The sequence below is a fragment of the Gavia stellata genome, chromosome 33 (genome assembly GCF_030936135.1).
Source record: "Gavia stellata isolate bGavSte3 chromosome 33, bGavSte3.hap2, whole genome shotgun sequence".
Classification (NCBI taxonomy): domain Eukaryota; kingdom Metazoa; phylum Chordata; class Aves; order Gaviiformes; family Gaviidae; genus Gavia; species Gavia stellata.
The window spans coordinates 2,523,004-2,537,017 of record NC_082626.1 but is presented as its reverse complement, the minus strand read 5'-3'; the positions used below and the strand labels follow the sequence as shown (position 1 = coordinate 2,537,017).

The following is a 14,014-nucleotide window of genomic DNA, read 5'->3' as shown; positions in this document are numbered from 1 at the left end:
TGGGTCCAGTTAACGAGGGGGTGCAGGATGGATCCAGTTAATAAGGGGGTGCAGGACGGATCCGCTAATGAGGGGGTGCAGGACGGATCCAGTTAATGAGGGGGTGCAGGATGGATCCAGTTAATAAGGGGGTGCAGGACGGGTCCAGTTAATAAGGGGGTGCAGGGTGGGTCCAGTTAATAAGGGGGTGCAGGATGGGTCCAATTAATGAGGGGGTGCAGGACGGATCCAGTTAATAAGGGGGTGCAGGACGGATCCAGTTAATAAGGGGGTGCAGGACGGATCCGTTAACGAGGGGGTGCAGGATGGGTCCAGTTAATAAGGGGGTGCAGGACGGATCCAGTTAATAAGGGGGTGCAGGACGGATCCGTTAACGAGGGGGTGCAGGATGGGTCCAGTTAATAAGGGGGTGCAGGACGGATCCAGTTAATAAGGGGGTGCAGGACGGGTCCAGTTAACGAGGGGGTGCAGGACGGATCCGTTAACGAGGGGGTGCAGGATGGGTCCAGTTAATAAGGGGGTGCAGGGTGGGTCCAGTTAACGAGGGGGTGCAGGACGGGTCCGTTAACGAGGGGGTGCAGGACGGGCCCCGCTCCCGCGGGCTCCCGCGGGGCCCCGGGGGGTGCAGCCCCGCCACAGGCCGCCGCCCCCTCCCCGCCCCTTTAAGCCCCCCGCCCCCGCCACGCTGCAGCTGCCCGCCGGGCCGCCAGGTGGCGGTAGCGGCGGCGCGGGGGGCCGGGGCGCCGCTCTCGCGTCGGCGGCGCGCGCCGCCTTTCTCTGGCGACGGCCCGGGCTGGCGGGGCGGGCGAGCGAAGATGGCGGAGCCGAGCGGCGGCGGGCCCGGCCCCGGCGGGGAGGGCGAGGCGGGGCTGGGCGGCCCCGGCGGGGCTCTCATCCGCGTCACGGTGAAGACCCCCAAGGACAAGGAGGAGATCGTCATCGCGGATGGCGCCTCCGTGCGCGAGGTGGGGGCGGGGGCGGGCCTGGGGGGTGTGGAGGGGCGAGGGGGGCCTGGCTCGGGGGTGAGGGGCTGAGGGGGCCTGGCTTGGGGGTGAGGGGCGAGGGGGGCCTGGCTCGGGGGTGAGGGGCTGAGGGGGCCTGGCTCGGGCGTGAGGGGCTGAGGGAAGCTGGGGGGGGGCCTGGCTTGGGGGTGAGGGGCTGAGGTGACCTGGGGGGGGCTAGTTTTGAGGGGGTGACGGGCTGGGGAGCTGCGTGCGCGGGCTTTTTGGGGAAAGACTTGGCTTTGGGGAGGGGGAAGGACTTCCGAGGGGGAGTGAGGGAGCCGGGGGCCCTGAGAAGTGGGGGAACATGGCTTTGGGTCGGAGGTGAGGGGTAGAGGGACTTGGAGAACTTTTGGAGATCTGGTTCCGGGTTGGGGGGAGCTGGGGAGGTTTTGGGGGCACCCCTGGCCTTTGGGGCCTTACGGGAGCCAAGCTCTGAGGGAACCGGGAGACCTGGGTGAGGGCCGGTGCCCCCCGGGGGGGGCCTTTAAGTGGGGAGCTGACACTCGGGATGGGGACAGCCCCGGCCTGGGGGGCAGTGGTCTTGGGGGTAAATCCGTGGGAGGGTTTGTGGGTGTCAAAAGCAGGGGGGTAGTGTTGGAGATGTGGGGGCTGTGTGTGTGAGGGGCTTAGAGAGTGGCTTTGTGGGGAGCGGGAGGGACGGTGTTCCTTGAGCGGTTGGTATGGGGAGAAGCGGCTTTGGGGGCAGAGCCGGATGAGTGTGTATGGGGCTGCCTGTGGGGAGGCAGCTGGGTGTTGTGGGGTGGGTTTGGACACTGGGAGCCAGATCCCTCGGGCGAGAGGAGAGGGGCTGGGCAAGTGTTTGGAGCGAGGGTTGGATGGGGCGGAGGAAAGGGAGCATCAGCCCACTGCGTGGGCTGGGGGGGGTCTGCTCCTGCGAGGGACCTTCACAGGGCCCTGTGGCATGGGGCGAGCGGGAGGGGGCTGGAATTTGCAAGGACTGGCTCAAGCACTGTCAAAGCGGCTGTCCCCACTGGGGCAAGGTGTTGTCGGCACGGCTCTCGGCTTTGTGGCTTCTTTAATCTGGGGTGTAGGGCATGAAGGTGCAGTGTGAAGGACGTGGCGGAGATCTCTTGGGAGCAGAGTCATAGGGTAGGCAGGGGCTGTAGAACGTGTGGCCCTCCTGCTCCTTCCCGGTCGGCTCCTGAAAGCCGGGCAGTATAAGCGGGATGTTCAGTGACGGCTTTGCGCAGAGGAGGGCATGAAGCTTTGCGGCCAGGGTGACCTGGGGCTCAGGGCTGCGCTCTCCCAGGCCTTGGTTTTGAGGGTTCTGGCGTGAAGGCTGTGAGCTCCTCTGGGACAGGTGTGTGCTTCTCTTTCCATCCTGGCCTTTCCCTCTGAATTTCCTGAAGTTTGTGGCTTCCAAACGCAAGGCTTTTTTTCCTTGCAAATCAACTTGGGAATGCCCCGGCTGGGCTAGCAATGACAATCTTATTGGCAGGTGTTAATCCCACCCCATCACACAGTGAAGAAGAGGTGTCCGTGTTATGTGGCGTGGCATGCTCGTAGGGAATTCAGCTGCAGAAATAGGAATTGGAGAAGACCTAGTTTATTTCCATTGGCTGATAAAGGATTGTTCCCTTTTCCATAGAGCTCTGTCCTGTATTAAATCAGAGTTGGGCTTTCCTTAGGAAAAAAATCAAATGAGCAGAGACAAAAAAAGTTCAGTCATTCAGAGGATAAATGGTGTATTTGGATTAGACCTAAGAGACACACTTGATCTTGCTTTGGAAGCCTTCAGCTCATCTTGAGGTAATTGCTCTATTCTTTCTGAAATTTACTCCACATTTTGTAAGTGTAGAGCTTGTCTTTGTTTTTTATTTTTTTTTCTTAACACCTCAGACATCCTCAGCAACTGGTGACTGAATTGGTACCTGCATGGGCTCCTTTTGGGTGAGGTACTGAAGGACTGTCAGTTCCTTATGCTGTATGCATAGTGGATATGATATCTGGAGCATTAGCTTTAAATTTCTGGTCTCGGTCCTTTGCCTGAAAAATGCTGTGTTTGTTTTTCAGTTCAAAGAAGAGATTTCCAGGCGGTTTAAAGCCAAACAGGATCAGCTGGTTCTGATCTTTGCTGGGAAGATCCTGAAGGATGGAGACACGTTGAATCAACATGGGATCAAAGATGGGCTGACTGTACACTTGGTCATTAAGACTCCGCAGAAGTAAGAAACTGTTTCATCTCGGGGGGCTGAGGGTAAATGGATGATGCGAATAAACGATGGTGGAGCAGTTCTGCTCTGTCTGAAGCGGAGCACTTGTGCGAGGCCTGAGCTGGCTTCGGGGGGTGTGCGAGTCTGGCTGCGGTGATCCGTCAGAACTCTCCCAGGCTCTCTCCCTGCCACGGCTTTGCCATGCCGCTGTGGGGTTTATCACTCGGCCTGTCTTCTCCCTTGGTTACACAGCTGTGTAAGTTTGTGGCAAGTACTTGAGGGGGTTGACTCTTCTTTGACACTACTCATGTATGTGGCTTTGCGTATTTTGAGCCTTTATAATTTAGTAATATTGAAAGAACCTATTGGAACTTGATACTAGTTCTCACAAAGATAAGTTGCTGTTAATAGAAATTACTTTCGCCGTGAATTCACCTTGAAGTTGAAACTAATACATCGCTTTTCTTTCACTTCCTATCGTATACTCTGTTCTAAGCCTGCGCTCGCGCTCTCTCAGGTGCCATGGGAGGCACGCCGCGCGTGCAGAGCACTATCTGTAGGGCAGAACAGTGTTTCTGTGTGGTACCTGTAGGCATGTCTGCACGGGCAGGCGCGGACGGGTGGGTGCTCCACCTCAGTGGGAAAGCGCAGGGGCTCGGACTTACTCTCCGCATGCAGCGGTGTGGTTGTTGGCTGAAGTACAGTACTGTGGGCACACCCCATGGCAGCTCCCACTTTGGACATGGCTCGCTTGCGTCCGTCTGTACCATGTAGCTCTGCCTGAGAAAGGGATGCAGGATTGAGCGCAAGGTGCTGCGGGGTTAGGCTTTTCCTAGTGCTACCCGGTGGAGTGGTGGGCGCAGAAGGGTCTTGGGAACAGTAGCTGTACTTCAGGCACAGCTGCGTCTTGTCGATCTCGAAACCCCCTTTGCAACCATTTCGTGGGCTCCCTGCTGCAGTCTGATCAGGCTCCCGGTGAACTAATGGGGTTGCATCTCCTTGTGCAGTTCTGCTGTCCCCTGGGAGAGCTGCCTTACTGGCTTAGTCAAGATTAGTGCCTTTTTTTTTTCCCTTCCCTCTTTTTTACAAAGACAAGCATGTGTATTGTCAGCTTCTGCAGGAGGCCTCTCTCTGGATTCTGCACCTCCAGGTAGCCTGATAGGCTGCTGTTTACCACTGTCTCCACAGCAAACTGTGGTACTTGTGAACCATTTCAAAGGATAAACGAGAGAGCTGTCCTGGGTTGCTCATTTTTTTCCCCGCTAATAGTCCTAGATAAGTGCTTACTGAAGACATTACAGCCTCTTCCTGTGCTGAGAGAAACCAAGTGACCTTTCTCCAGCTTCCTCCTTCCTTTTTTGTTCAGCTTCCTATTTGCTTTGTTTCCCCACTCTCTGCCTCAGTGGCCGCTGGTTTTCAGCAGCAGTCAGGTGAGTCTGGAAAGCGGTTAGGGTCCCTCAGGTTTGATTTCTAAAGTCCTAGAGTAAGAGTTAAAAAGGAAAGGGAGTTAGAGAAAGGGATCATTCTTGGTTTGGAAAAAAATATATGAAGAAATCGTTGTTCCTATTTACTTGTCTGTGGCATAATAGCACAGTAAATAGGCGAGTAAAGTGAATTTTGTGGTCTAATTTCATCTGAAAGCTCTTCAGCACTAGTCCAGGGCTCACTGTCATGACAGCAGATGCTTCAGAGAATCTTTAAATGTTCTCTTTCAAATTCCTATAAAAATCCTGAGTAGGAACTGTAATTACAAGGTACTAGCTTGGGTTGGTTTACTCAATAAAGCTGATGTCCAGCATCTGCTACGCTGTAGCTTATGGCACAGTATCTGCATGTGTGTATTAAAAGAGGCTCTAGTCAGCTTGTGCTGGACGGAGAAGCCTTGCACACAAGATACAGCCAGCGGCAGAGATGTGAATTCATAGCCAAGCTGGCCAGAAACGTTCTGTAGCTTCATGGGACAGATGCTAGCTGCCTCGTGCCTCAGTTTCCCTATCTGTAGCGTAATGCTGATACTTATTTTTTCCCTCAGGAGCACCGATAGGAATAGTCAGTGCACGGGAGGATTTGCAGAAAAGCAGATTCTTGTTTACCCCATGCACTAGCCCTGCTGTAACCTCCTGTGGTTTCTGTGGGAGCAGCAGGAGGATTTTCCTGTTTGGAGCAAACTCATTGCTCAAGGATATAGCTGAGGTAAATAGTTCAGTGTGATTCAAGGAAGAGCTAGATACAACTTGGTGTAAGACCAGTCAAACCACTTCATGTGGGCCAGGATAAAATGTCAGGGGCTGTTATGCATCAGGATGGGAGGCAGATTCCAGCAGATGGAAGGCATCTGGGAGCACAGCTGTGCATCCTTGCAGGCGGGAATGCGAGCAGCCAGGGCTGGCTGCTGTGGGGGCAACAAGCGCGAAGGGAGGCTCAGTCAGTTTGGGGTGCGCCGTCCTGTGTCCCCCACAGAAGAGTCTGCTCGCCGTTCCTGAATCTCAGGAGTTTAATGCCTTCTTTTGTTTCTTTGCAGGGTCCAAGATTCAACATCTGCTGCTTCTGCCCCCAATGCTGCTTCTGCCCCCGCTGCAACCCCTTCTTCTCCTGCTGCCCCATCTCAGCCTTCCACATCCAGCAGTGCCGTTTCTGACACAGGGAGCGGCAGCAGACGGAGCAGCGGGTCAGGGACCATGGGAGGTCCGGGGGATGGAGGCCCTAATAGCGCTACGTCCATCCTGTGTAAGTGATGGCTGTGAAAAGGTGTGACGCGAAAGAAGAATTTCCTAGGCTTAGACCAAGGAGTTGGGGTTCTTGACGCCTGTAGTTGTCTCTGCTTGCTGTAGGCTTTGCATGAGTTGCTTCCGCCGGCATACCTCGGTTTCCCTGCTCAGGATGATGCCAAAGCCCTTAGTGAAGCATGTGTAGGGGGTGTCCTCCCTCAGAGCTGGCTGCCGTAGGAATATAGGATACCCCTAGATTAGTGTGGGTGCAGTTCAGCTGATGTGCTTGTCCTCTTTTTGCAGCTGCCGACAGTTACTGACTCACGCCTCTCTCCCCATGTGTTGTTCCCTCTCCAGCTGGCTTTGGCGGCATCACTGGGCTGGGCAACCTTGGGATGGGCTCTGCCAACTTCATGGAGCTCCAGCAGCAGATGCAGCGGCAGCTGATGTCCAACCCAGAGATGCTTTCTCAGATCATGGAGAATCCCTTGGTGCAGAACATGATGTCTAACCCTGACCTCATGAGACAGATGATCATGGCCAATCCCCAGATGCAGCAGCTCATGGAGCGAAATCCAGAGATAAGCCACATGCTGAATAACCCAGAGCTCATGAGGCAGGTGAGTCAGCACGCCAGGGCCTGTTTAACACGTGTTCAAGAGCATCTTTGTGGACCAGCTTCAGCGTCTGCTCTCCAAAGGGAGTGTGTGAATGCCAGATCAGTGATTTTAGAGATATCTTCCTTCCTGCTGTAAGCTCCCTGCAAACAGATGGTGGTCTTGAGTTATGTGAATACTGGTTACTCAACCCCCACACTTGCAACTCTTATCTCCCTTTCAGAGCTATTGAATTTATCGTGGGTTGGGCAAAAAAGGATGCTGGGGTCATCCTAGCGTGTTGCATACAAGGTTACTGTGTTCTGATTCAGGAATGGGAGTAAAAGCAGTCATAGAGAAGTGACGCTACTGCAAGAGCTTTTTGTTTCTCTCTATTTCTCTTGATAGATTAAGTATAGACTACAGAGCTGTACAGTCAATATTTTACTACCTGTATCAGCAGAGAGCACTAGTTGTAGGCTGGGATCCTAGAGGTCTTGATTTTCTGTACGGTCCCAGAACAGAGAGGATCCGTGTCCCGGAGGACTGGCTAAATGGAAGACCAAAGGTTCATCGGAAGGGAAGTGTAGGGGATGAGTGAGAGCCTGAGTGTTAAATAGCCCTTGACAGGATTCTGCTGTTCCTCCAGGAAGACTTGTCAGGAGGTCTTTCTGGGTTGTTGCTGAGTGAGCCTAGTTTCTCTCTGCTTCTCGGTTATCTTTCTTTCAACTGTGGTGGCCATACATGGAATTCCAGAGCTGCAGGACTACATTGTGAATGATCCGTACTTAAGCAGCTCCTCAAATGAGATCTGGATGTTCCTTGTGCAGGGGAGACCCATCACAAGCCTGGAGAGGGTGAATTTCTTGGTTTTCTTGAAATGGGAAGGATCCAATCTCTTCCACCTTCTCAGTTTTTGAATGTGGTCCATCTACTTTGAGTAGGAACATATGGGTGTTAAATGTTTGGATGTCCTGATACTGCTTAGAAACAAAACAATCTCATCCAGCTGAATTGAGGTTGAGAAGGAAGAGAGCTGAGCAAGGATGGGAGGAGCCAGGATCCCTCGGCTCTTTTTGCTTGGATAAATGATCTCTCTGCTCTCTGGCTGTGAAACGGGTTTAATTATACTCTGTCTTCTGGGAGCTGAGATTTAACTCTTTCAGTGCTTGGCTGGTAGATCAGTAGAATACCACTGGGCTGCTAACCAGTCTCTTGATTCACTCCGGTCTTCCATGGTGCCATGGGCCTGAGCTTTCCACATTTTCCTCCTTCTCCCAGACAATGGAATTGGCTCGTAACCCTGCCATGATGCAGGAGATGATGCGGAACCAGGACCGTGCTTTGAGTAACCTCGAGAGCATTCCGGGAGGATACAACGCCCTGCGCCGGATGTACACGGACATCCAGGAGCCTATGTTTAGTGCAGCCAGGGAGCAGGTATTGGCTGTGTTCCTGTGAGTGGGGTATAGTGTGCTGAGCATGGGACGGGGGTCTTTCCCTGGCCCCCGTGCTAAGGGGGCAACCTTCCCAAAGCATGGCTGTTCATCCCCTCCCGCTCTAGATGAAGAATGCAGCCACTAGCAGGAGAACGTTGTGCAGTGCCTGTCATCTGCTTTTATTACATGGTTTGGTGTATCTGAGCAGAGACCTGCCCTCTCTCCTTTGGTCTCCAGGCAGGCTGGATGCCAGCTATCGCCGATGTGAAGGCCCCATAGCTTCGTTAGCGCAGCCCTCTGCTTTCAGCCTGGCTTGCTTTATTAGCTCAAGCCTGACGCCTTTGGATTGGAGCTGGCTGAGATCCAGCTGGCTTGAAGCACAGGAGGAGTGAGCGCAGGTCTGTCTGCAAAAGGCTGTGCAGACATACTCCAGTCTAGCATTACCTACTGGTATGTCCGGGTGCTGATTTTACATGGATGTTTTGAAGCTCTGCATTTGGGAGCCAAATCTAGGGCTGTGGCCACTTCTTGAGCCTGGTCTTTTTCTGAGCGAGGTGTGTTGTGGATTACAGATTTCTCAGGAGGCAAATTATGGCATGTGTTTAGCAAATTCTGGACCTGGATGAATATGATCGACTGTTCCCTAGCTTGCATAGTGGTGGGGTTAGTCCGACATTCTCTGCTGGGGCTAACTGATTACGGCTGTTTCTTTTTTCTTTTTTCCTAGTTTGGCAACAATCCTTTCTCTTCCTTGACGGGGAATTCTGATAGCTCAAGCTCTCAGCCTTTGCGGACGGAGAACAGAGAGCCATTACCGAACCCCTGGAGCCCCACGCCCCCTGCTTCCCAGAGCCAGGCGCCCAGCAGCGAAGGGAGCACGGGCTCGGCAACCACCCAAAGCACACCGACTGTATCCAACCCCTTTGGGCTGAATGCTGCTAGCATTGGGGCTGGTACGTAAGTGAGATTGGAGCCAGAGGGTGCTACTGACTGAACAGGTCACCCAGGCTTCCTTGGAGGGCGGTTCCCTCTGGCATTTGAGTGCCTGTCCATGGCTGCTCTCCAGATGAATGACTCTAGCCCAGTTGCAAGCACAAATGGGTTATTTCTTGTGTGCCTGTCAGAGGGTTACTTTGGGAACTCTGATGTCCCTGCAGCCCTCGAGAGCGTGGGAGAGCGGCAAGCAAAGCACTGCCATGGCTGTCCGCAGCGATATTCACTGTTGGCCAGGGGGTGAAGTGAAGACATTGCTGTTGTATGTCATGTTGTATTTCAGGCATTGCAGCAGTGCTCAGGCTTGTAAGGGGTTTTCCTTTGTCTTCACTTCCCTTTCCCCTTGCAGGCATGTTTAACAGCCCAGAGATGCAAGGACTCCTGCAGCAGATTTCTGAAAACCCTCAGCTGATGCAGAACATGATCTCTGCCCCTTATATGCGGAGCATGATGCAAACTCTTGCCCAGAACCCGGACTTTGCAGCACAGGTAAAAGTGTTGCAGTTGTCTTCTATTATCAGGCAGGCCGTGAGCACAGTGCTTGTGAGACCAGTCTGCTTCTGTAGTTGGAGTGGTTCCTCTTGCAGAAACCGGAGAGCTGAGTGAATATAGACGGTTTTGTTGTATTTCTCCATAGCTTGAAGGCAGTCACAGTACTGAACCCTGTGTCTTAGCAGAGCCCCTGACAAAAAAGGTGGCTTTCAAAGGGACATGGGAATGGCCCTTCTCTTTGCTCATGGCCGAGTGGCCCCTGTTCAACACTGCTGCCAGGAATTGAGCTGTCCTGTTTCAGTATCTGTCCGTTATCAGGGGAACACGTTGAAAGCCCAGGGAGGGAGTCAGGGGCATGACTGACTTGTTCTTCATGGCTTAGTTACGTAGGGATTAACAGCCAGTGGCAGCAACCCTCTGACCCTACCTACGTGTGCTGTCTCTTGCTAGATCATGGTAAATGTCCCCCTCTTTGCTGGGAATCCACAGCTTCAAGAACAGCTCCGCCTTCAGCTCCCTGTCTTCCTGCAGCAGGTAAAGGCCCCTGTCTGGCCCTGTGCTGCTCTCAGCCCCCGGGCTCCAGAGCTTCTCCATCCTCTGTAGGAAAGGGAGTATCTCGGCTGCTTAGTCAAGTGGACTAGGAAGGATGTGGGCTTGGGTGGCTTGGGCTGTGAAAGAAAGGGGTTTGCAGAGGGGAGAGAGAAAGGAAGAGCTTGCTTAGACAAGGCAATCTACATTAAGTCGTCTAAATTACCTAAAGGTGGACTTCAAATTAGACTAGTTAAGCTACACAAAAGCCCTGTGTGGACGGTCTCTCACTGTAATGAGTTTACAGAAATTAAAACAGCTAATTGTGCTAGAGCAGCTGGCTCACTCAGGTAAATCAAATAAAATCACTTTAATTCCAACGGTATGTGCCCCCAGTTCTGATCTGATTCACCTAGTTCATTTAGGAAATTTGATCTCAACTCTATGAGTATCTCTGCAGATGAGCCCTGCAGTCTGGAGACTTGAAGGAGGAACCAGACTCGCAGGTTCGCTCTGGCTGCAGGGCGAGAGGCACAGCTCTGTGCTGATTGTTGTTCAGATTTAAAGCTGGTGGGTCTCCGGCTGCCGAAGCTCTCGCTGTTTGGTACCGCTGTGTCTTTTTGCCTTTTTTTCCCCAGATGCAGAACCCAGACTCCCTCTCCATTCTCACCAACCCCCGCGCCATGCAGGCCCTCCTCCAGATCCAGCAGGGACTCCAGACGCTGCAAACGGAGGCCCCAGGACTAGTGCCAAGGTAAAAAGCACTTTAGAGTGGGCTTCTGCAGGCAGAGCTGACGTGCTTGATACCAGCAGGCAGACTAGCTGTTGATTCACCGAGGAGATCTGCTTAGGGCACTCTGTCATGGAGACTTGTGTGTGTGTGCCTGCAGGCCTCTCTGAGCTCCAGCTAATTAGCACTTTCTGCTTGTGTGTACTTCACACGGGAAGTCCTTGACCCTTTCCTTTTGGACAAAAGGTTTGGAAACCACTTGGTCCCTCCCCTGTCTTTTGTCTGCAGTATCAGACAGAATATATCTTCGGTATCAGCCGAACTCAAGAATTTTATCTCTGGAGGACAGTATGAGATGCACAGCCACAGGGTTGGATGGGTACGTTGGGGCAGACTGGTCTGCCGGCAGCTCTCAGGCCTTCTCTCTGGCAGCGTGGGTCATGTTCAGTCTCTGCAGTTCCTTTCAGGCCTTCGCCTCTGTTAGGATTGCTTGCTGCCAGCACCACGTGTGACCAGGATGCAAACGCAGCCGGTTTAATTTACAAAGCTGTCCTGTAGCATGGGCCTCAGCGAGGGCCAGCCTGGCAGAGCCTGCTGGTTACTGTGCTGCCCAGCTCTCGGGGGACACCCATAAGTGCCAGCTTGCCTCTGAGCGCGCCCTCCCTTCCTCTGCAGCCTCGGCTCCTTCGGCATGCCTCGAATGCCCCCGTCCTCCACAGGAGGAAGCACAATCCCGGAGAACCCCGTTCCCTCCGCTTCGACGCCGGCCAGTGCCTCTCCAGCTGGGGGTGGTAACCCCCAACAGCAGCTCATGCAGCAGATGATCCAGCTGCTGGCCGGAGGAAGCTCTCAAGTATGTAATGCCCAGCTGCATTCTGATACGGTTCTGGGGAGAGGCACCTCCAGGGTGAGCTAGAGGTTGTCCTGATCCCACCTCGCTCTGGGGATGTGGTCCCCAACAGGTTTCTCTTGGCTGTGGTGCTTTATGCTAAGTTTGGTGTCTCAGGCTGGCTAGTTCTTTGGGGCGTAGTAACCCTTTGCACAGGTTTGAAGCTAAGAGTGCCAGGGATCCTCCTCCCAGCGCTGCTCTCACTGTAGGTACAGAACTTGGACTGTGTGCAGCGTGGCTGCTGAGCCAAAGCCCGTGGCGATGTGGGGAGGTGGGTACCATTGCTTCACGAGCCTGGAGTATTTCAGTACGCCTGAAGCCGAGCTCAGGGTCCCTGCTCAGCCGACGTTGCTGGCCCTGCCCGTATTGGATGTTGATCTCTGCTGTCTGACCCTGAGGTCTTTGTCCTTTCCCTCCGTAGGCGCAGAGTCCTGAAGTGCGATTCCAACAGCAGCTGGAGCAGCTGAACGCCATGGGCTTCATTAATCGTGAGGCCAACCTCCAGGCGCTTATTGCCACTGGTGGAGACATCAATGCAGCTATTGAGAGACTGCTGGGCTCCCAGCCTTCCTAAACTCTTGTCATGCTGCCCCACAGACGTCAGCACATGCATCCATACACATGCACAGGGGGATCTTTCAGGAAAGCCCACCATCATTTTCATATCTGACAGCTGTCCATGTATTTAAAACAAAAAGATACAGCTTAACCCCTGACCTTCCTACTAAGTTAAGATTTCATGTTGAAATGCTCTTTAACTGGCTTGTATGTGGATTCCAGTTCTCATCGTGGCCACAGAGACTTCAGATGTGTATTTTTTCCTAAATATGCCCTCTGTCTCAGACACTCTTCTCTCTCTCTCTAGATGGTAGAGGCGATACTTCTAGTTACTTACCTGAATGATTGTGTTTTGAGTAGCTTGATTTTAACTGTACATGATTCCCTCCCCCAGCCCTCCTTTCAGGCAAATATTTAAAACTTGAGCCAAGTTTGGGTTTTGGTTATTTCTCCCAGCATCTAATTGGGAACGGATCAAAAGAAAAATTGAAATGACCTGGAAATTTCTGATGTCGTTTGTCTTAATGTTCCATTGGATGAACTGAGCCTGTGTCCCTTGCACACAGGTGCCTCTGATCTCCTGGTAGAGGGTTAATGTGCATGAAAACTACATTTGAAGTATGGCCTCTTTACGCTCTTGGGATGGTGTAAAGGGGCCTGGATGCCTTCAGGGATCAGGCGTGCTGTTCTTGAACTTGAGTTGAAAGTGCCGTGCAGAAGAACGTCTTCGAAAGGTGTGTTTCTGCCCAAGCAGTTTAGTTCTTGCGCAGCGGTGTCAGGGGTTTGTTGACTCTTGTGCTCAGTAGGCTCATTCCTGAAAGTGTAAAAAACAAAAAAAGGAAATGGAAGAGTAAGTTAACGATCTTTCGCTTCACTGGAAAATGTTGAAGTTCATGTTCTTCCCAGTTTAGATCCATCCTCCATTCCCGCCCCCCCTCCATTTTGGTGTGTTTGAATGTTACGACTCTCCAAGAAACTCCCCGAGGACCAGCAGGGTGATATTTTCCCAAGAGCCTCCATGGCTGTGTAATTTGCATACCATTTTTATCAAAGAAAAATAAATGCGCACAACCATCTGTCTCCCTGCACTCCATGTATCTTCCTTGATTGCCACATTTAAGCTGATTGAGTTCCCCTAGTTACTTGCGATTAATCTGTCTTGTCCCCCATGCTTACCTCTTGCAGGTAAGTGTGGGGTGGCCTGCAGCCTCCCCACCAGCCCGCGCTCCCTTCCCTCTTGGGGCAGGACCCCTTTTTGACATTTAAGAAATGCTGCTGAAGGCCTGCCCCAAATCTGGCCCTCAACATGCCCGTTTGGAAGCTTCCTTTGAACGAGGGACTCTCAAGTTTATGTGTAGGATGAGCTAACGGCTGCTTGCTGTATTTGATGACCAGATCCGCAGTACGTGAGAAGCCAGCGGGTTCTTCCGCTGACCCCAGAGGCGTTTGCTCGCGGCTGGATGGTGCCAGCGCCCAGGGGAACCCGGGCTGCGCTCTGCCCAGTGGATTTTACCCCTGCTTTTCTGTAGCAAGCACAGTGCTTGCTGTTAGCTGGGCGTTAGTATTCTGGTTTGGGTTTGTTGGTTTTTTTTCTTTAAAGTTTCTTTTGGTAGGGGAGATTGGGTAGCGAGAGGGAATAGGAGGAACCCCAGAGTTGCTTTCTTGTATACCTGTAAAACCTGCTGCACCCAGCTTGCTTGTGAGTTTGAGATGGGATCTATCAATACTCTGTGGTGGTGGAGAGCGTAGGTGGAGCAGTGGTTGCCTGAGAAAACATGGGAGTGCATGGAGGAGTGCATGCTCCTGCCTTTGTGTATGTGCATCACAACGAGACTGGGCTTTTTTTCAGATGAGGATTCGGAAAGCCTTGCTTTAATCTTTTCTCTTGGAGGCTGTGCACGTA

At 52.8% G+C, this 14,014-nt stretch overlaps 1 protein-coding gene across 1 annotated transcript; it reads left to right on the top strand.

The window, feature by feature from the left end:
• The first annotated feature begins 815 nt into the window (after positions 1-815).
• UBQLN4 (ubiquilin 4) lies at positions 816-13,191 on the top strand. The gene is made up of 11 exons (XM_059832267.1): positions 816-965; positions 3,039-3,190; positions 5,700-5,905; positions 6,244-6,506; positions 7,764-7,922; positions 8,649-8,874; positions 9,264-9,403; positions 9,857-9,940; positions 10,573-10,688; positions 11,340-11,517; positions 11,975-13,191. Exons 1-11 carry the CDS (start codon positions 816-818, stop codon positions 12,125-12,127), a joined length of 1,827 nt encoding a protein of 608 aa, XP_059688250.1. The 3' UTR covers positions 12,128-13,191.
• Positions 13,192-14,014: the final 823 nt, after the last annotated feature.